We start from the raw sequence: 23,061 nt of genomic DNA on the forward strand, positions 1-23,061 counted from the left end.
ACCATAGATGAAAGTAGGGACAGGCATTTGGTGCCAAAATTAAGACACCACTTGGAACATCTACATTCCAAATCAGAGTGGCAGGTTTAAGTCCTGGCTCTTCTGTTTCTGATCCAGCTTTCTGCTAATGCACACCCTGGAAGACAGCAGATAATGATCCAAGTACTTGGTTCCCTGCAAACTATGTGGAAGGTGTGCACTGAGTTATGTGCTCCTGGCTTCAGCCTCCCTAAGACTTGGCTGTTGCAGATATTCATGGAATGAATCAGTGAACCAGTAGCTGGAAGATTCTCTCTCCGCCTACTACATCTCTCTCTTACTTTGTCTCTCTGCCTTTTAAATAAAATGACAAAAAATAAAATTTAAATATATAAATATGCATACATATAGTTATTTTCTAACTTTATTCTATATAAGGATAGCACTAAAAAAATCAGCTTAGTTGTGCACCATAAATTCTAATTGATTAGCATTATGATGGTCCAAAGTCTACATTTCAACAACAACAACAACAACAAAAAAAAAACCCAAATGATCCTGATACAAGTAATCTTGGGACTCCAGAGAATCATTAAGATTTTTTTCAAAGAATTCAAGATTCCAGGCTGAAGTCAGGAGCCAGGTGCTTCACTTGGGACTCAAACCAGTGCCCATATGGGATGCCAGCACTGGAGACAGCAGCTTAGCCCTCTACACCACAAGGCCAGCTCCCAAAGCACTATTTCCAAAGTTGGTACCACACAGTATGCTATGATGCCATAAAAATGTCTCGAAGATTCTGCTCTTTGATAAAGTTAAGTCAAGAAAAAAAATAAAGAAAAGTTTCTAAATGGTATGATACTTTGGATTTTCATAATGCCTTTGAATTTTCTCAAGTTAGAAAATAATCATACAGCATTTCAAAAATTACTAGCCATAAAATCCTTTCTTGTTTGACCCAACAGTATCTACAAAAAGTCTAAAACTTTTAATCAAGAAAACTAGAGAAAAAGAATAAGATGAAAGGAAATGGACTAAGAAAATTTAAAAGCTTTATTATAATTCTAGTATAGAAAAGCAGACAGATAAAGGAGAAAAAGTAGAAGATCCTTTAAGCTATTTAAATGTCTTCTTTTATCTAAAGTATCACATAAATATTACTATAATATATATAACCTTCTTCTACATGATAACTCCAAAGTTATGAATGATTATACTGTTTATAAAGATTTCTTTAAACAATAAAGAAACTGGAAAATTCGTGTTTTGTAAGAAGATAATCTTTGTAGACACAGTCATATGAAGTAATAACAGCTTTTTTCTAAGATCTTAAGAACAGCTATAAATATTAGCATCCAACAGAGAAAATACTTTAGAAACAGAAACTAGAAGGTTTATTTTAAAAAAGAAAATTCTCTCTAGCTCCTTCATAAAACAAGCTTTATTTTGAAGCCTAAAAGTAATGTTTTAAACTAGAATGGTTAGGGAGTGAACCAGAGGATGGAGAATCTCTCTCTCTCTGGGTCTCTCCCCCTCTCTCTGTAACTCTGACTTTCAAATAAATAAATAAATCTAAAGCTAAATAAATTAGAAGGGCTTACAAATGAACCTTCTTGAAGTCAATCTATTTAGAACATCCAAAATAAACTACTTCAATTATAGAGATAACAATTCTTAGATTTGTCTATTAAATTTTATATGAGCCCACAACACAAATGCAATGAAATAATAATGAATTCTCTTAGATATGATATTTTTAAGAAATAATGCAGTGGTTACTTCCAGGTGTAAAAAGAAAACATCTCTGATATATAAAGTATTACCTTAAAGAAAAATATAAAAATATAAGAATCTAAAATAAAAGAGGTAACAAAATAAATGATGAGAATTAACTGTAAAAATATACTTGCACCTCCCTCACAAAGAGATAGAGTTTTATTTTTTTTTTAAGATTTATTTATTTATTTGAAAGTCAGAGTTACACAGAGAGAGGAGAGGCAAACAGACAGAGGTCTTCCATCTGATGGTTCACTCCCCAACTGGCCACAACGGCGGAGCTGTGTCAATCTGAAGCCAGGAGCCAGGAGCTTCTTCCAGGTGTCCCATGCAGGTGCAGGCCCAAGGACTTGGGCCATCTTCCACTGCTTTCCCAGGCCATAACAGAGAGCTGGATCAGAAGAGGAGCAGCCAGGACTAGAACCAGTGCCCATATGGGATACCAGAGCCTCAGGCCAGAGCATTAACGCATTGCACCACAGCGCCGGTCCCAGAGTTTTCAAAAGTGTATGCCTTAGCTCAAGGCAGGAACTCACAATCAAATTTTTATTTAAGATAGTCTCAAATTTCTAGATTCCTTGGCATGTGGTAATCACAAACAGAAACCCTTTCTAAAAGAAATTACTTAAACTTTAACTTCAAGGAATTTTCAATGAGAAAAAAAAACTAACAACCCTATATAAAGATTAGCAGAAGACTTTCATACACATTTCCTAGAAGAGAAAATATAACTAACCATATATATATGTGTGTGTGTGTGTGTGTGTGTGTGTGTGTAAATGCTCAAAACTACTACTATTGAAGGAAACAAAAACAAAATGACAATATACTACTAACTATATATCACATTGGAAAGCATTAAAGCATAAAAAAAAAAAAAAAAAAACACAAGTTCTAAAGGCACAGAAAAATCATCCATTGCTGCTATGTCTAAACTGGTTTGGAATGCAATTGTTACAGTCTAGCAAAACTGAAGCTAGATGCTGTGGGCCTGTAACTCAGCAAACCTTTACCTTGTATGTACCCTAACTCTCTGTCACTATGCTGCAGGTAAAATTTATAATAGTAACTAAAACCAAGTTGTTCAGAACAGAAAAACTAAGGAACAATCTAACTTACCATCAGTAGAATAAAAGAAAAACTAAGTAACAATCTATTTTTTCAAAAGAAAACTATACATTAGTGAAAATAAATGCACTAGTATGAATCTAATCAAAAGGTCACTTAAAAATCCCAAGTTGGGGCCGGCGCTGCGGCTCAATAGGCTAATCCTTCGCCTGTGGCATTGGCACACCGGGTTCTAGTCCCGGTCGGGGCACCAGATTCTGTCCCGGTCGCTCCTCTTCCAGGACAGCTCTCTGCTATGGCCTGGGAGTGCAGTGGAGGATGGCCCAAGTCCTTGGGCCCTGCACCCGCATGGGAGACCAGGAGAAGTACCTGGCTCCTGCCATCAGATCAGCGCGGTGCGCCAGCTGCAGCGGCCATTGGGGTGTGAACCAACAGCAAAAGGAAGACCTTTCTCTCTGTCTCTCTCTCTCTCTCTCACTGTCCACTCTGCCTGTCAAAAAAAAAAAAAAAAAATCCCAAGTTGGAGAAGAAAAAGCTTTGAATACATTCATACAAAATACAAAATTGCAAAAGCAAATTATGTATTATTTATGGATACATGGATCTGAACTATAATTATAAAGAAAAAGAGGAGAATGAGAAATAATAAAGTTGAGGAAAGAGGTGGCCCAGGCCTAGACAGATGTAGAGGAGATTTCCAAGGGACTCACAGGGCTTCAAAGACTTTGGGAATGGTCTATCTTTCAAGCGAGGTAGTGACCATGCTGAGTGATCATTATTATTATGCTTTCAACTGAACATGTAAACTACAAACTATTGGGAAAGTATATTTCATAGGATAGAAAAATAAATGCTTAAGAACAAGCAAGGATAATACATGCTTCTTTCTTTGGTTTTTGTTTACCCTTTGTCTTTCTCACCCTCTTAAAGTCCTAGCCTTAGAATTCTTTTTTTTTTTTTTTGATTATGATTATGATAAAGAAGGAATAAATTACCGTGTTTCTCATTGGAATCTTCTTGGGCTCTGGTGGCACGTCCTGTGGAACAAATTTCACTGGTTCCTTAATCTGCCTCCTTGATCGTTTGGTCCCATCTGGTAAGGTTTCCATGGCCATGTCTGCTTCCATGTCACTGCTCCCGGCCTGGTCACATTCTGAGCACTGCCTATATAAAGCAAAATAAAAAGGTCTTATACAAAGGTCTTCAGAAACTTCGTGGAAAATGTGTATATGAACAACTATGTGTGGACTTCAAGAATTTTTTGCACCTAAATATTTTATCTTTTAGTTTCAATTTTCTAAGAACCTTCTGAATGCCTTCATGTTAATTATTGCCTTGTAACTTAAGCTAGTTTCTATAAATATAAAATCTAGATTTTTTATGTGAAGGATACTTAAATATTGGATGCCCGTGATTTAAGCATAGCAAGTTAACAAAATTACTTACAACAAAAAATTACTGTGTCATGGACTACTTAGAAAATTTTTATGTATCTACTGCTAGAGTGATGAAGTATTTTATCCCTTAAATTCATAGATTACCATCAAAATATAAATACAACTAGGGTAGGCACTGCAGCACAGCAACTTGAGTGGGATACTCACACCCCATGTGGGAGTACTGATTGAAGTCCTAGCTACTTCACTTCTAACCCAGCTCTCTAAAAACGCATCCAGGAGGCAGTGGATGATGGCTCAAGAACTGGAGTTCCTGCCACCCACATTGGAGATCCGGATGCAGTTTCTGGCTCCTAGCTTTGGCCTAGCCTGGTCCACACTATTGTGGCCATTTGGGGAGCAAGCCAATAAATGGAAATCAATAAATAAATCTTAAAAAAAAAAGAAAGAAAACTAAACTGTTTCTGTATTTGTCTCATATGAAATCATCAAACAGAATTAAGTAAATACAATACAGGACCTCAGAATTAAAATGATTATTACATTTTGAAATTGTAAACAGAACTAAATTGTATAACCCTAGAAATTTAGATATAGATATTATCAAATTATATCACAAAAAAGGGTCAGTTGCCTGGCTTTACAGCATTAAAATATGTAATCAATACTAACTGACCATTGCTATCAGTTAAGTGAAATGTGGCCAGGGTTTCTCAAAAAGTTCAAATCCACTTTTAACTTACAGGAATTTGTCAGGTATAGAAACAAGTACCTTCTGAAGAATTTTTTTGTTTTTAAAAAAGCAGAAATATTTCTCCTTTTGTTTCTCTTTTTGTAGTTATTATCTTTATCAAAACAATTTACATTTTATGTTCATTCATACGACCACTAAAACTCATGTATTTATATGACAAAGAAACTTGCTCTGGAGCAGTAAAATAATAGAAATGTTATGCTCTGAACACCACAAAACACTGAATGACTCAGAAAATTTTAAAAAAATGTAACTTTCAAGGCAGAATTTATTCATTTCTACTTCAAGATATCTTGCCACATGATTCCTGCAGTACATTAAAGTCTACAGGAGGACATATTATTATTTCCTCTTTTTCATCAATAATTAAGCAGTGTAGCCTCCATCTTAGAAAATTCTGTAAGGTATGTAAAAGCATCTGCGTCACATGAATCAGCAGACAAGATACTAGGTAATAATTATCCAAGATAAGGCTAAGGCCTGTTCATTTAATAGAATCAAATACTATTTTGGGAGAAAGTCATGATTATTTTTCATGTCAGAAGACATACCTGGCTTCTTTTAGTAATTCACTAACTTGTTCTTATCAATGATAATCCTATATATTTTTACTTAACACACTACTAAGAAGATTGTTGTAACCCACTTGGGTAATTTTTTAGTTGTACTGCGATGGACAGGAAGAAAATATGGCAAATGGAGAAAAATCTCTTGGTTTTTCAGCAAGAAGGTTGTAATTTTGATACTAAAACCGTACATCTGAAACATGAAATTTGTTCCCTTTACATAATTTAAGAAAAAAATATTTCCACATTAAAAAAATTCTAATTTCATATAAATCCTTCACATAAGTTTTCCTTATTTAAAATTGAAAAAGCTATTTTAATTGCTTATTTTGCATATTAATCTTTAATATTTTGCATGAGTATTATTTGAGAAAAACAAGAAATTCACAACACTTACTCATTATTCACTGAACATCCTTGCTATACAGCCTGAGAAAGTCAGTTATCTCTGATATTTGTTTCTACAGTAGCTGTTGCATACCATCTGCTCTGATGATGATGATGATGATGAAGCCCCTGTCATTATACTAGTCCTTTCTGTCTCAATGACCTCCACAGACTACTTCTGTTTCACTCAAACATCTGAGTTTGTCTAATATAAACTCACTCAACTTCTGAGCCACCATCTACCAATACTTACTTCTGGTTCTTAATCTCTTATTTTTTTCACATGTCTTAAATGTGCCCAACAGAAGCCCACAGAACTACGGTGGGAATAGGCTGAACTGAAAGTATCCTAATCTAGAACTAGAATCTCCATGAAAACATTGCTGATACTGGAAGAAGTTTCTGGTGTTGAGGAAAAAAAGCAAGCACAATATGGTATCATAGAAATAAGGCAACAGGTTACCTGGTAATTCTAGCTAAAGTTAGCATAAGGGGAGTTAGTAGTAAAGGAATTAATACAAGCTTATAGGGCCAGCAAAAACAGATTGGTGACATTAATAAAAGTTTACTACTGGGATTGGCAGAAGTTTAAACCAACTTGTTAAGTCCTAGTGACCAAACAGGGGTTGAGTGACAGGATGTTTTTTCTACTAAAGGATTAGCAACAACTAGGTAGGAACTAAAGCAGAAGTCAGTCAGTGATGTGCTGGTAAATGTCTAACATCTGGCTTTCTGGAGGAAAAGCCGTATTTGTAGCATTTGTCAATTTCCATGGTATGAACACTCTCAATTATAGTAATTGCAAACTAACAAAATGGTGTCATAGAATGTGGAGTAGGGAAAAGATATATACTAACCACCATTCTACAATATAAATATAAAGGCTCTTCTAAAAGTCCATGGAGGCCAGCGCTGCAGCTCAATAGGCTAATCCTCCGTCTGCGGCGCCGGCACACTGGGTTCTAGTCCCAGTCGGGGCGCCGGATTCTGTCCTGGTTGCCCCTCTTCCAGGCCAGCTCTCTGCTGTGGCCCAGGAGTGCAGTGGAGGATGGCCCAAGTGCTTGGGCCCTGCACCCGCAAGGGAGACCAGGAGAAACACCTGGCTCCTGGCTACGGATCAGCATGATGGGACAGCCATAGCGCCCAGGCCACAGCGCGCCAGCCGCGCTGGCCATTGGAGGGTGAACCAACAGCAAAAGGAAGACCTTTCTCTCTGTCTCTCTCTCACTGCCCACTCTGCCTGTCCAAAAAAAAAAAAAGTCCATGGAAAATTTAATAAAATGTTTACTTTGGTGAAAAATTTTGAAATCCAGGCAAATATTTTTCATCATTTGCATTTTTCTTGAACATTCTAAAGATCCCTCATATGCATGCATTTCAAAAACTTTTTGTACCCTAATAAACTTATCCTTCAATTCCATTTTCACAAATTTTTGAAGTACTCTCATAATAGGTTTAAGAGTACAGATAACAATAAAATGTAATAAAACATTTAGAAAATGATACATTTATGTATTTATTATCTTTAATACAGCTTTACAAATAAACTGAAAATGTCAAAAGCTGAATAGTAAAAACTGCTTCCCACTTTCCAGGTAAATGAAGGAAAAAATTCTCTAAATTTTGCTCATTCTAAAATTAACACACAATTGTTAATCAAAGCTAAGTTGATTTTAGAGGCCAAAAGAAATCTGATCACTAAAAACTGGAAGAAACTGAAGACTTCACTGTTCCATTATTTGTTTCTACTTTTACTAAATACCACTATATCTAATAAACCAGTTCTTAGTGGTTTAAGCACCTTGGGCTATGCACCTTCATTTGAAGTTCTCTCAGAAATTCACACACTGGAAACCAGAGCTTTGTAGGCAAAGCAGTATTAGGAAGGTCCATCACCTCATTTAAGTACAGAACTACACACACACCTTCATGTCCAACCTCACAACAAAGCACTCTGACCCTGGAGACTAGCCAACTACCTTCCAACTTGAAACTCACCCGGATGTTAATCAACATGGCTGGCATTCTGACACACTGCTTCAATTTCTTTCTAAATTCTATAAGCTTCTAAAGAACATAAATACCAAAAGAAATACCCTCCATTATATTTATAAAAGCAAGCCAGTCTGAATATATAAGACAGATTGATAAAGGAACATGATGAGAAAGCAGTGCTGTGAAAATGGTTTTAAAATAAAAAGCCAGTTTTCTCATAATATAATGAGAGGTATCAATAAGGTCAGAAACATGCTTAACCTCTTTGAGGGACACACACATTCTTTTGTATCAGATCACCAATGAAGTATATGAGGTTCTCTCTTTTTTAAGACATGAAAGGTTATTTGTATGAAAATAATATTCACATTCATCTCAATATTTTCCATTTCCTATATTCTCCTTCCTATAAGGAATCAGTCTATTAAAAAAAGTTGAACATCCGCATCTCCCACTGACTGAAATTGATGAAGGGATAAAATTATAGACACCATAAGCTTTTATCAAACAGCTACAATGCTTCAAAATGCCTAAATTAACAAAATAATTTAGAAATGTCTCTAGATTTACAAAGAATAGTTGGATTTAAATATGTCTAACACAAATGACAAATACCAGAGCTAAAGTATTCAGTGACATTAATTCAGAAATAAAATATTAAATCACCAGTGTAAGTATGACTACTGAGGCAGTTGTCGATAAATACATTTGATATTGAAACAAAAATAAAGCATTTAAGAAATTCCAATAAAACAAACAAGAATTATAAATGCACTAGAAGAAATTATATGTTAAGTAGGAATCCCTTGCTAAGACATCAAAACAGTCATAATTATTTGAAAACTCACTTTTCAAAGCCTATTCTTTTACCACTATAATAAATACTATGAAAATCTCAACCCTAAAATTTACCAGAATTTTACTATGAGTCAATACAAGACTTCATATTGGACAGCTGAAAGTAACAAACAATTCCAGCATCTAAATCCCTCCATTTTCCTTACCAGTAACTGTTTTTTGTCTTCCGTGGCATCCTTGTGAGAGGGGGATCCAGACACCCAAGATGGTAATGCAGTTTACAGGTATCACACAATAAAAGGAGATGCTGATCATGGTTCTTCTTACAGATTCCACAACTTTTAATAAAGGCACCAAATAAGGATTAGAAAAATTATTATCATTTGAAACACAGTTTATTTATAGCACATTTTGTTATTTTAAAATTTCATCTTAACGATATTCTTTGTTGAGATACAAGTTTTATAGCACATATCTTGTTATGGTGTCAGTAAGAGTAAATTTTAAACACTTTTGACAATGTTAAAACATAGCTTGAATCAAATAGACATTTAAATATTACTACAGTCAATATTTCACCAAAGAGTATATATGATCTACTTATTTTCAATATCATCTTTTTTAGTTATCATTTAAAACCCACTTAACATTGGTACAATTTTTCTCTAGAAAAACAGAATATGAGAGAAAAAAACTTCCCAACTTCCTAAAATTTATATAAAACCAGAAAAAAAAAGTTAAGGTACTTCATAAACAAAATTCAGTTTATTTCCATGATTAACTATAAACCTTTTAAAAGAAGTTTTCAACACATAAATCAGCTACACATATAAGTAAGACTCTCTTCCAAAATCACAATTTCATTTTTAATAATACACTGATATTTATTGCAGACTGGGGAATTACTCATATTTTGGTTTTTCTGGTTTGTTTTTAATAAATCATAAAAAAGGCAGCTTAAATTCTCTTCAGAACATAAGCACCATGACCTGAAAATCTGTTAAGTATTTATATTAGGAATGTAAGGCATGAGAAAAAGGTGGTTGAGAACAGTTAACCATGCATGACTAGAAAGAACAATGTTGTTTGAAATTTTAAAATATTCCTAGAAAAGAACATCACATGCAAAGAAGCCAAAACACCCTAAAATAACCAGTGCTTGATCTCAAAATGAAAAAGAAAAATTACTTAAAATATATTCTTGCAGAAAAGTTAGGAAGCCTAAGAATACAACTGATAGTTCCAAATGAACCAATTATGGTTAGAAAAGCTGAAATAAGAACATGTTAATGTTCACATTATACACTAAGATAACAGTGAGCTTTTCTCATACCTCCCCAAAAGGATGTTATTAGATGTTACTCATGGAAAGAGCCCCAACAAAAAAACAAAAGATAGGTATGGAGAATAACATTGTTGCTATCACTACCATTTCTAAGAAAAAAAAAATTCTGAGAAGAACATTTATCTATTTACACAGGTATGTGTAATACATGCACATACACCTCTGTACCTAAGTGTGTATATGTGTGTGTATATACATACATATATGTATATATGAGCACACATAAATACACCTACATAACCTACATAATATATGTATACATACACAAGCGCACACACACACACACACACACACATCCCAAAGTTTAAACTCTTCTCAAGCAATATAAGTTACATGAAAAATAGTAAGATCCTAACCTGTTCAGACATAGAAAAATACCTTAACTATATAAAATTACTATAGTAGTATACACTGCAAAAATATTGAGCAAAGAAACAACAAAAATATTTCTGGAGACAAAATTACTGCAATTGAGCATAACAGAACAAAGTGCAGACAGATTGAAATCAAAAACTTATCTTCATCGTCCACTCCCAACAAAGGCAACAGAATCAAAGTATATATATGATATCCATCGCCACCTAAGAACACCAAGAAAACTCTACAATCTATTCAACTAAAATCAGATTTAGATATTTATCTGTTCTATTGTTCAATTAATAATGATTGTATTATTTAAAGTAATTTTCCAGTTCACAAGGAACACTGCTCCTTTTCATGGAGCTTGTATCTTCCCAGTTACTTGACAGAGTAGAAATGCATTTAACTTAAATTCTGGTATGGACATAATTCATTCTCTATCTTCTTCCTAGTAAGTATTAGTTTAAAAAAAGCAAAGTATTATTCTATCATAATATCATTACTTGCCTATAGAGTACTGCAGGAAGAGTAGATGTCTTTTGTGTGCCTCCTTCTTTTTTACTGGGTTTTCTTTCCTTGGGTGCTCGCAAAATTGCCGGTATGTTCAACTTCTATTGATTTGAACAAATGCAGTATATATTGTTGTAAGGAAGAGAAAGCAAACATTTCTTCTATTTGTCACTAGAGCCAACTAATGTGCTAGGATTGGCGGGGGAGAGGAGGGACCTGCTTTACTCGCTATTACACTGGTAAAAAGGATCAAAATGACTTTTTGTCTAATAGTTACTTTCATTAGAAACCTATTATTACATACTTTAACCAGTTTTCAGTGGTACACTGAAACACTAAAAAAATTAAACTTCTATTTTAGCTTTAAAATCTGAGAGATGAGGACAAGCGTGCAGAGGATTTAAGAAAATAATAGTGCACTTGACAAAAAGAATATTGAGGCCGTTTATTTTCCTCAACAACCCAGCTATTTTGGTGCTCCATAGGTTAATTAGAAAAATTATCTTATTGGACCAAACTCTCCAGCAAAGTAGATGAGATTCTCTTTGGGTTTCTACTAATCTGTAGTGTACTAGCTTCTGAGACAGCAACCATCTATCAAAGTCATTTCTTAGTGGCCCGGTGGGCCTACATCTGTTCAACTAACTGAAAAAAATGTCATGAAAATGATACAAATAAATACTACTTCTGCTGTGTATTTTACATTTGCACAAGGAAATTTGCAAGTCTTTGTTAAAAGTGATCAAATAAATGAAAATGTATTTTATAGTAGATCAGGTTTTACACTACATAGGAGGCTCTTATGAGACAAACTTGCATTTCAAAACAAAAGATAATACAAGCTTGGCAAATAAATTAAAGCCTTATATTCAACATTAACTTCTCCAAAAATTATATGTAAAACATCACAAACTTCCAAAAATCCATCAATAACCTATCAATGGGAACAAAGGCCAATTCTTCCACAGGTGAATACTCATTGTCACCTTTTAAAATAAATTATTCTTTATAACACAAGCCACATATACCCTGTTCACAAAAGAAGCATCTTCAGAGCTAGCATAACATAGTACACATCAGAACATATTATTTCTTAAAGTACTTTAGCTATATGAATTTGTTATGAATTTAACTCTTTGTAAACCTCTGAAACAAGTACAGTGGAAAGTATCTGTCCTTTGAATGGCCTCCTTCACAGAGAAAATTAATTGCTTAGTGAAAGGACCACAAACTAGCTGTCTCATTCATAAGAAATATGACTGAAAGTATTCAAAAAAAATCTTATCAATTATGTACACTAAATTCTACTTTGCAATGATTCTTCTTTGCAACACCAAGAACTTAACAATTTATAGAAGTTCAAGGATAGAGTCTTCTTTTTTCATAGTTATAACAAATAGCTACTGTTGAAGGAGTAAAATGATCCTTCAATATTGAAAGTTTCAAAAATCATCTCATACACATATCAAAAGTAAATTAACATGAAAATGAATCTCTCTAGTTTGTAAATTTAAATTTTATATCCAAATTTTTGAATGAGAACGAAGTATACCACAAAAACAGGAAAGAAAAAAAAGTGGCAAAAAATCTAAAACTATTACATTAAAGGAAATAAGTAGCTCATGCTTCAAATCTTAGTTTCATCACAAATGACAAGTCAATCAGTTGGAGCAAATGAAATTTTTTGCAAACAAGATATCTTCTGAAACAACCAAATTAAGCTGTAGGTTCTTAGTAGGTGGCTTCTAATGCTCTAGACAAATTTCAGGCAGAAAACATTATTCCAGAGGATTAGGCCCTGATCAAACAGAATTTCTCAGTTAGCAAAGTGGCAGTTTATCAGAAAACTGATCTTTGAAAATCAAAGAGAGCAAGAATTTAAGAAAGAGATAGCAACTACAAGAAAACTAACCTGCCCTGTGATTCTGCCTAGTAAGGCCCATATTCCTTGTCCTTCACTGCGAAGTTTTCCATTCAGGTTTTGTAGTTCTTCTAAGGATTCACATAGCTGCAAAGTGAATAAATGAAATTAATAAACTTTATTAAGATGGATGAAGAATAATTTATTAATAAATATCTAGAGTATCTACATGTAAATTCCATATATTTTTAATATAGTTGAGTCAAAATATCACCAGGAGACAAGATATCCAATTATTTAGCAGCATCAACAAAGTGTAAATTTTGCTTCATGCTAGTATTTTTACTAACAATGATACCTAGATTTATGTTCCATTATAATTTGCTATATAATTTCACACATTCTATAATTAACTATTCTCAAGATGCATTTCCACCCTTTTCTCAATGAGAAAACAAAGGATCATACTGTTTCTATGAGTCAGCCAAACTCACACAACTAGCAAGAATCCCTAGGTCACCTGAATCTAACCCTGGGACTCTTTATTACAGTGTAGCTGGTTATTAGAAACTCACTTCTTATCAATTTTTATCATTTAAAATGTTTTCTACAAAAAAATCTATACTAGTTTAATACATCCATGTTACACTGACATTATAGCCACATCTTGCTTTTTCAAGTACACTGTATTTCTGTCAGATCTCCCTTAAAAGAGCAATCTAATTCTTCATTAGAATGAAGAGGTACATGAAAATGTAAGAAATTATTTTTAATCAAAAGAAACATTATAATACAATTCAACATAAAAACTTTTTAAAACCCAGTTTCAAAATTTTCTACAAATTTAGAGAAATTTTACAGTGTTATGTATTGGTTAGGAAAAAGAAAATATGTTAGGTAGGTTAGTCTCAAACCAACCTGGACAAATTACTTAATCTCTTTAGGACTCAGTTTCCTCTTCTGAAAATGGGAATAATACTTCTACTCTACACTATAAAGTTACAACAGGGATTAATGAGTTAACACATGTAAAGAGAATAGAATTAAACTTGGCACACTGAAAAAATGTTCAGTAAGAGATAGTGTAGAGTTGAAATAAAGAACATAAAATCTCTAGAATTTCAAAATAAAACAAACAGAAATGTCATAAAAATCACATAAGAAACAACTGATAAGATTTATTATTTTATGTTGCATGTTTTGTAGCCAACTTACCTTATTGTATTCCACATGAAGCTTTTCTTGTTCATTCTCTAATTTATCCTTTATATTCTTTTGTTCAGCCATATTTTCCTGAATTTGAATCATGCGCATATTTCTCTCTATTTAAATTAAATATCCAGTTTTACTTTAATAGAAAGTAAAAGCTGATACACAAAATACCCAAAGGAAGAAACTAACCATGGAGAGAACCACATGGATAAACCTACATTGTCTAAATACTTTTGAATATATTAAAAAAATACATTAACCTAGTATTTCAAAAAAACCCAACACTTATTAGGAAAATAAAAAATGTTTTTAATGTATGCACTATGGCTAATAAATTTCTAAAAATAAAAGGCATATTAAATATTTTCAGTAGCAAACTATTCTCAGTGAAAATGTACAAGTATCAATGTCTATACTGACCAAAATAATAATTCACAAAATCAGCAGTAAGAGCTGGTTGCTTATGTTTTCTCCTTCCATCCACACTAGAACTAGTATCTGAATTGTCCACTGGAAAGATATCCGTACTGATCCCCATTAGCTCAGCTTTCCGCATCAGTTTACGAATGGCTGAAGCACTGCTGGTGAGGGGTCTGGGCAGTTTTTCCCTGGGAACCCAAGCCTGGGGTCTGGTGGATCGAGCCAGCTCTGCCTTGGCACGATACTGTTGTAGCCGGGCATTGATCCTTGCCTATAAAACAAATTTATGTAAAATTTAAAATAGAACATGTATTCTCCTCGTGACTCTTTTTTCCATCAATAGAGAAAGTAAAGATAGCCAGAATCTCCTATTTTTAAAGCAAGTTATAGGAGTACATTTCAGAAAGTTCAAGGAAAATATGTATTATGTAAAAAACCATACATGGATTTCAATGTATTTTCACACCAAATATTTGGCTTCGGATCGGCACAGCTCCGGCCATTGCGGCCAGTTGGGGCGTGAACTATCGGATGGAAGACCTCTCTCTCTCTGCCTCTCCTCTCTCTGTGTAACTATGACTTTCAAATAATAAAATAAATCTTTAAAAAAAAAATAAAAATAAGCTAGATTTACCCCCTAAGAATAACCTCACTAATTTATGACCAGAGTCAAAAGAAAGTTAATTTGATCAAAATGAGATTTTTCTTCTCAATAACAGGCAATAATCTCCATAGATTTACTCAACGTGCACCACAATACATTTAATGAATGAGCAAACTGACCAACTTCTTTGCATAAATGAACTTCAGAACACACTGAAAACCGGTGTAACCAACATACTACACTGACAAACGACTATATTGTTGACTAGATGAGAATTAATTATTCAGCCACTAACTATACTCACCATTTACCTTAATCTCAATCCTAGGTAATTAACCAAATCCACAATTATATTTCACATGCCATTGGAAAATATACATGATATTTGAAATCAACAATCTTAAAAGAAAAAAAATATGAGTTTTGACAGAATTCTGTACCTGTGCTTCTGGTGATAACTGTTTCTCTCTCTCTTGCAAAGACATTTTACAATAGGATTGTAAAGCCAAGTAGTTCTTTCTCTTCCACTTTCTGTCTAACCTATCTGCATGTTGCTTGCAATAAGCAAAAAATGGATCCGCTATATCCTATATAAAATAAGAGGGAGAAAAAAGAACATTTTTACTCCAAAGGCTGATTATAAACTAACATGAAACAATATTTCTTTTTTTGAAGAATCTCCTAGTATTGGTTACTTGTACAATAAACTATGAAAGTAAATAACACACGTGAGGATAAAGATTACTGCTTTAGAAACCTAATTCTGTGTATATCAACTTTGAATTAATACTATGCTCTTTTAAAGGTCTTTATGGCTTTAAAGATATTAATCAAATCTTATGTATTCTTTGGGCACATCTGTATTCTTTTTTAAATTCACTGCTTAAAGTAAATGGAATTTTTAACAACTTTGAGAAGAAACTATTATTAAACATTTAAAGTCACACAAATATAGATTCACACTGCAAAACAACAATATATTTACAAACTACAAGACTATATAAATGGGGCATTTCAAATTACTAGCAATGCATGGACAGATTCCACCCAGAAAAAATAAGATTAAGAAGGCCAGGTCCTTTTGGTGATCACTGTGGCACAAGAATTAAGTCTCTACTTGGTACTCCATCATCCCTTATTGGAGAGTGTTGGTTGGAATTCCAGCTTTTCTGCTTCTGAACCAGCTCCCTACTAATGTACCCGGGAAGGCAAGAGATAATGGCTCAAGTACTTGGATCCCAACCTCTCACTTGGGAGACCTGGATGGAGTTCCTGGCTCTATCTACATTCAGCCTGGCCCAAACTTGACTGTTGTGGGCATTTGAGGTCTGAACTCACAGATGGAAGATGTCTCCTTCTTTTTTTTTTTTTTTTTTTTTGACAGGCAGAGTGGACAGTGAGAGAGAGAGACAGAGAGAGAAAGGTCTTCCTTTGCCGTTGGTTCACCCTCCAATGGCCGCCGCTGCAGCCGGCGCACCACGCTGATCCGATGGCAGGAGCCAGGATCCAGGTGCTTTTCCTGGTCTCCCATGGGGTGCAGGGCCCAAGCACCTGGGCCATCCTCCACTGCACTCCCTGGCCATAGCAGAGAGCTGGCCTGGAAGAGGGGCAACCGGGACAGAATCCGGCGCCCCAACCGGGACTAGAACCCGGTGTGCCGGCGCCGCAAGGTGGAGGATTAGCCTATTGAGCCACGGCGCCGGCTTTCCTTCTTTCTCTGTTTGTCTCTTGCCTTCTGTCACTGTACCTTTCAAATAAATAAATCTTAAAAAGGGGGGATGGCGTGGGGAGAAGAAGGAAGAAGGCAGAATGAGGGGGGAGATGAGACATTGTCTATTAAAAAAAAAATCAGCTACCACTCTTACTCCTTTTCATAACTCTTAAACTTCAAATGGGAACACAAGTCTGTCCCAGCCAACTTTCATGGCACTAACAGTACATTATGGTACATTTTTCACTCATAGAGAGAGGAATATATATATATATAAAAGATTTTATTACATCAGAAACAGATACAATTTATAAAGATGAAGCCAACAAGTGTAATTTGCAATGTGACTGTTAACAAAATGACAGGTAGTTTTTTTTTATTGCTTATGTAGGTCCAAAGAAAAACAGTTAAGCATCTACATTCCCATTCACAATAACTACCAAAAAATCAAACAACTTAGAATAAATGTAACCAAGGATTCAAAGGTATCTACAACGAGAATTATAAAACATTAGTGAAAGAAATAGAAGACACAAAATAAGGAGCTCTCCCATATTCATGGATAGGAAGAATTAGTATTATCAAAATGTCCATTCTTCCAAAAGCAATTTACAGATTCAATGGAATACTAATCAAAATACTAAAGACATTCTTGTCAGATATAGAAAAAATGATGCCGAAATTCACATGAAAACACAGGAAACCCCAAATAGCTAAAGCAATCTTATACAACAAAACAAAACTGGAGGCATCACAATACCATAATTCAAGACAAACTACAGTGCAATTGTAAACAAAACAGCCTGGAACTGCTACAAAAACAGACGGATGAACCAGTGGAACAGAATAGAAATCTTAGAAATCAACCCATGCATCTACTGTGCACTAACTTCCCATGCAGGACCTCTGTCCTCAAAGAGTTGTATAATGAGAGTTAACAGTAAAACTTGTTCTCAAAGATTTATTTCATTTTAGTGTATTAAGCAGAGGATATTCTTAAGTCTTGTAAGTTTTAGTTATGACTAAGTGTCCAACTCCATTGCTTGTTTTCTCAGATGCTTCCTTAATTAATGGTAAAACTTGTTCTCAATAACTTATTTTCTTTTAATGTACTAAATGGAGGATATTCCTATGTCTCATAAGTTATACTTATATGTAAGTGTTCACAAAAGATGTATTGTTCTTGAGTTCTTCTTTAAAGTTAATTAAGTTTCTCAAAAAAAAAAAAAAGTAAAATTAACTTTGAAATGCAATGACTTTGAACACCCTTGTCTCAACTGTTGAGGAAAAGTTTTTTTTTCTCTCATGCAAATTGTTGAACTCTTTACTTAGTACAGAGTTGGTCTTTTGTGTATAAAGTTAATTGAAAATAGATCTTAGTGGAAAATGGGGCTGGGAATAAGAGATGGAGGAGGTGGAGAGGTGGGAGTGTGGGTGGGAAGGTAGGTATGGTGGGAAGAATGACTATATTTGGCCGGCGCCGTGGCTCACTTGGCTAATCCTCCACCTGTGGCGGCGGCACCCCGGGTGCGCCAGCCGTAGCGGCTGTTTAGGGGATGAACCAATAGAAGGAAGACCTTTCTCTCTGTCTCTCTCTCTCACTGTCTAACTCTGCCTGTTAAAAAAATAAAAATAAATAAATAAATAATGACTACATTCCTAAAGTTGTATTTATGAAAAACTTAGTTTGTATGCCTTAAATAAAATGTTTCTTTGGGTCGGGGGGAAGTCTAAGTAGCATTACAACTGACAAACTCCATATTTCTTAAAGTTTTAAGCACATCTGGGCCAATATTCAAAAAATAAATTTCAAATTTCTTTTATGATTTATACCTGTAATAGGGCATAATAGCCATGAGATGTTTTACGAACATATTTAACAACAAAAGATTTAAATAAACCTACCTCTTCTGCTGCTGCCTCTGAAAGTAGACCTTCCTTCTGGGCACAGGTCACATGGAAATAGGCTCTGCACATCCCTGCATCACAGCTGATGCAAACTCCAGTTCTAGCAAAGCGAGGGTCTTCACAAAAGCTACACTCCTAGGACAGAATAACAGGAAAACTCAGAACAAAAATATTTTTAGAACAAAGACAGCATGCTCATAAGAAGTATTTTCCAAATATTTAAAAATGCTAAAGAAAATTTTAAAAAGTGAATCAACAGTGTACCAATACAAACATTAACTATAGGTAAGCCAAGAGTTTAAATTGAAAAAGGAATCCTCTATATAGTTGTAATAAACCAAAATCCCACTTACCTGACTGCAACAATAACAATTCAGTGAGGATTTACTACATGTCAGCCACTATAGTAAACACTTAAATTATATTTGCATATGCAATTATTAACATTCACAACCACTATGTTGAAGAGGTACTATAATTATTCCCACTTTACACATGTGAAAATTAACACAGTTAAGAAATCTGTGCTCTCTCTCTCTTTGGATCACACTGATGTTAGATAAATACATAGTTGTAACCAGTTAAGTAAATTTTTTTTACAGGATTCCACATTCAGCCTATAAAAGCCTATTGTTCACACTGCTAATGTGGAGCTCTAGGAACTTCTTATGGCTTTTGAGTGCTGCCTTATTCATAAACTTTCTAATGCTCAAATAGCTCTGCTAAATTTCTTTCGCCTAAAGTTTTTAATAGTCCTTAGTGTCAGGAGTGGAGTCCCAAGACAACATCTGGAAGACCCAGGAACAACAAGCAGTCAGATAAAGGAACCTAGAGGAACTCATTATACTTACTGCTCTCTTGTTTGTAATTGGAGGCTAGAGCTGACTTCCTCTCAGATTTGTGTTCTGAATATTTGAATTTGTGAGCTCTCCACCTTTCAGCATTTCTGGACTGGGACGAGAATGGAATTAGATTCTACAAATTACTGAACTAGTTCCTTAGATAGGTACCATCAGAAAATGGATTCTTCTAAATTTAAGCGGTGTAGTACTCAAAATTCTGGGACATTGGCTAGTTTTCCATACAAAAGTTAGAAGCCCAGGCCATGAGTATTTTTGGAAAAATGGGTGAATTAACCTTTTTTAACTGCAATTTAGAATTACAGTGGCCACAAGTGTCAAAGTGTTAATCTTGACAACATTGTTCACTCATAAAGTACATTTGAAAATCAGAGTAGATGTTCAGTGTAGTGATTAAGAGACCCACATCCCATATCAGAGTGCCTGGGTCTGATTTCCAGCTTCAGATCCTCAAACTTCCTGTCAATGCAGAACCTAGGAGGCAGCAATGATGGCTCAAGTAATTGTGTTGCTGTCACTAAGCCCTGGTCTTTTGTGGGCATCTGGGGAATGAACCAGCTGATATGATCGACCTCTCTCCTTCTCTTCTGTCTCTCTCTCTCTCTCTCTCTCTCTATCTCCCTCTCTCTCTCTTCTCACTGGCTATCTTTCAAGGATCTCAAAGGGGGCCGGTGCTGTGGCACAGCGGGTTAATGACCTGGCCTGAAGCGCCAGCATTCCATAAGGGTGCTGGTTCTAATCCCGGCTACTCCTCTTCTGATCCAGCTCTCTGCTATGGCCTGGGATAGCAGTAGAAGATGGCCCAAGTCCGTGGGCCCCTGCACCTGAGTGGGAGACCTGGAGGAAGCTCCTGGCTCCTGGCTTTGGATCGGCGCAGCTCCAGTCATTGCAGCCATCTGTGGAGTGAACCAGTGAATGGAAGAGCTCTCTCTCTGTCTCTACCTCTCTCTGCAACTCTGTCTTTCAAATAAATAAAATATAAATTAAAAAAAGAAAAGGATCCATGATGCCTGAAAAACAATATACTACTGGTATGCGGCTATGCAGGGGCATCTAAAAGACTAAGCAAATCAAAAAGTCTCTCAAAGACTTCTTACAAAGGAAAACAAAAACCTTAATATTATTTTTTTAAATATCTGAAAGTTCAAGCAGAGCAGCAAAACAAGACACTTTTTTAACATTGTATGATTCTTGCCTTTGCATAACTTCCCAACATGTACATGCCATAAGAATAAACAGGTAGGGGCCAGTGTTGTGGCCCAGCAGATAAAACTCTCACCTGAGATACTGGCATCCCATGTGGGTGGCGATTCTAGTGCCAGCTGCTCCACTTCTGAAACATCTCCCTACCAATGTGAGAGGGAAAGCAGTGTAAGATGGCCCATGTACTTAGGCTCCTGTTACCACATGGGAGATTCAGATGGAGATACAGGCTCCTGACTTCAGCCTGGGCCAGCTCTGGCTATTACAGCCATTCAGGGAGTGAACCAGCAGATGGACGATCTCTCTCTCTCTCTCTTTAAAGATTTATTTATTTATTTGAAAGGCAGAGTTATAGAAAGGCAGAGGCAGACACAGAGAGAAAAAGGGAGGTCTTCGATCTGTTGGTTCACCCCCGAACTGGCCACAATGGCTGCAGCCGGCCAGATCCAAAGCCAGGAGCCTGGAGCTTCTTCCGGGTCTTCCACATGGGTGCAGGGGACTAAGCACTTGGGCCAGCTTCCGCTGCTTTCCCAGGTACATTAGCAGGGAGCTGGACCAGAAGTGGAGCAGCTGAGACTCGAATTGGCACCCATATGGAATACCAGCACTACAGGTGGCAGCTTTACCTGCCACAGTGCCAGGCCAAATAAATAAATCTTTAACAAAAATAAATACAGAATAATTTGATGACAGCTAGCCTTGTTTGGTATTACATATACTTAAAAACAGCTTCCCAGGCCGGCACCACGGCTCAATAGGCTAATCCTCTGCCTGTGGCACCAGCACACGGGGTTCTAGTCCCGGTCGGGGCGCCGGATTCTGTCCAAGTTGCTCCTTTTCCAGGCCAGCTCTCTGCTGTGGCCCAAGAGGGCAGTGAAGGATGGCCCAAGTCCTTGGGCCCTGCACCCGCATGGGAGACCAGGAGAAGCACCTGGCTCCTGGCTTTGGATCAGCGCGGTGCGCCGGCCACAGCGGCCATTGAGGGGTGAACCAAACGGTAAAAGGAAGACCTTTCTCTCTGTCTCTCTCTCTCACTGTCCACTCTGCCTGTCAAAAAAAAAAAAAAACCAGCTTCCCAAAACTCTTTGATACTTTACAGTTTTCCTAAGTTAAATTAAATGTGAATTTACAGATCATATCCATATAAAATAAATACTGAAATATTAATTGCTGAACATAACAGTAGTCAATCTGGGCTTCCTATTACAAGCTAAAGATATTTGGGTCTGTAAATAAACATGTCCTGTGCCATATCAAACAAGTGCACCATGACAAAGCACACGCTCTTAGAAATCATACATAGTGTTGATTGACAGAATGTTGGTGTGTGACAGACAACTCACAATGCTTATGTCTTAGTTTTCACTAGAAATTAGTTATTATGAGCAAAGAATTCTAATTAAATTTAATAATCAAAACTATAAATAATAAGAGTAACAACTTTGAATGCAAGGAAAGTAAGATATGTTTTTGGTAAGTGAAGCTAATAGGTATGAAAGATGTAGTTCTGTAAAGGATGTGTTTTGTTAAAGAAATTAATTTTTGTCCTACAGTGGAATGACCAGCAGTCATCCTACAATGAGAAAGACATAAAATCTAATGGACATAAGAAAACTGTAGATGTGTGGAAGATGAAACTTACAAAAGGAATATTATGTGTGAGCCAAATGGCTAGAATTTGAAAAAAATAATATTAAGTTTTTAATTGAGTATTAATACCCAAATTCACTCATACAAAAATAGAATTTGCTTTTCTCTGTTAAAATGAAAAGATTTTCTTAGAATTCTGTTCTCTCTTTTAATAAGAAATTGTAAAAAGTTTTCTTTTTACCTTTTAACTAATCCACCTGGCAAATAAAGATTTTGTATTTTTCATTTATTTATTGATTTTAGTCAAAAGGCAAGTTACAGAAAGAAACAGATAGACAAAGACTGAGAGAGAGATCTTCTATCTGCTGGTTCACTCCCCTAATGGCCACATCAGTAGGGGCTGGGCCAGGCTGAAACTAGGAGCCAGGACCTTCATCTGGGTCTGCCTCGTATGTGGTAGAGGGCCAAGGACTCAGAGGACATCATCTACAGCTTTCCCAGGAGAATTAGCAGAGTTCTGGATCAGAAGTGGAGCAGCTAGGATGCAAGCTGGTACCCATATGGTACCAGGGCTGCAGGCAGTAGTTTAATCCTCTGTGCCACAGTGCTGGTCCAAAGATTTTGTATTTTATCAAAATAACTCCCTGTGCATAATATTGTTTTTTAACTAGTTTTTGTTTACTTAAGAAAACTGAGTCTTCTCCATTAAAAGAACTAAGGTTTTTCCTTGAACTATGTTAACTTTCAATATTTAGCT

At 35.6% G+C, this 23,061-nt stretch overlaps 1 protein-coding gene across 13 annotated transcripts in view; it reads right to left on the reverse strand.

Annotated features, from left to right (window-relative positions):
* Positions 1-23,061, reverse strand: part of PHF14 (PHD finger protein 14) — a 184,190-nt gene that overhangs the window by 115,654 nt on the left and 45,475 nt on the right. For all 13 annotated transcript variants that reach the window (XR_007922235.2, XR_007922234.2, XM_051852938.2 and 10 more), the window contains exons 7-14: positions 18,649-18,786; positions 15,473-15,619; positions 14,429-14,699; positions 14,012-14,118; positions 12,848-12,943; positions 10,933-11,036; positions 8,927-9,058; positions 3,819-3,987 (exon numbers count right to left, since the gene is read on the reverse strand). Coding sequence is in view for 11 of the 13 variants with exons in the window: in XM_051852938.2 (XP_051708898.1) it covers positions 3,819-3,987; positions 8,927-9,058; positions 10,933-11,036; positions 12,848-12,943; positions 14,012-14,118; positions 14,429-14,699; positions 15,473-15,619; positions 18,649-18,786 (1,164 nt within the window). In the remaining 2 variants the exon portion in view is untranslated. The remainder of the gene's footprint in view (positions 1-3,818; positions 3,988-8,926; positions 9,059-10,932; positions 11,037-12,847; positions 12,944-14,011; positions 14,119-14,428; positions 14,700-15,472; positions 15,620-18,648; positions 18,787-23,061) is intronic.

The sequence above is a fragment of the Oryctolagus cuniculus genome, chromosome 16 (genome assembly GCF_964237555.1).
Source record: "Oryctolagus cuniculus chromosome 16, mOryCun1.1, whole genome shotgun sequence".
Classification (NCBI taxonomy): Eukaryota; Metazoa; Chordata; class Mammalia; order Lagomorpha; family Leporidae; genus Oryctolagus; species Oryctolagus cuniculus.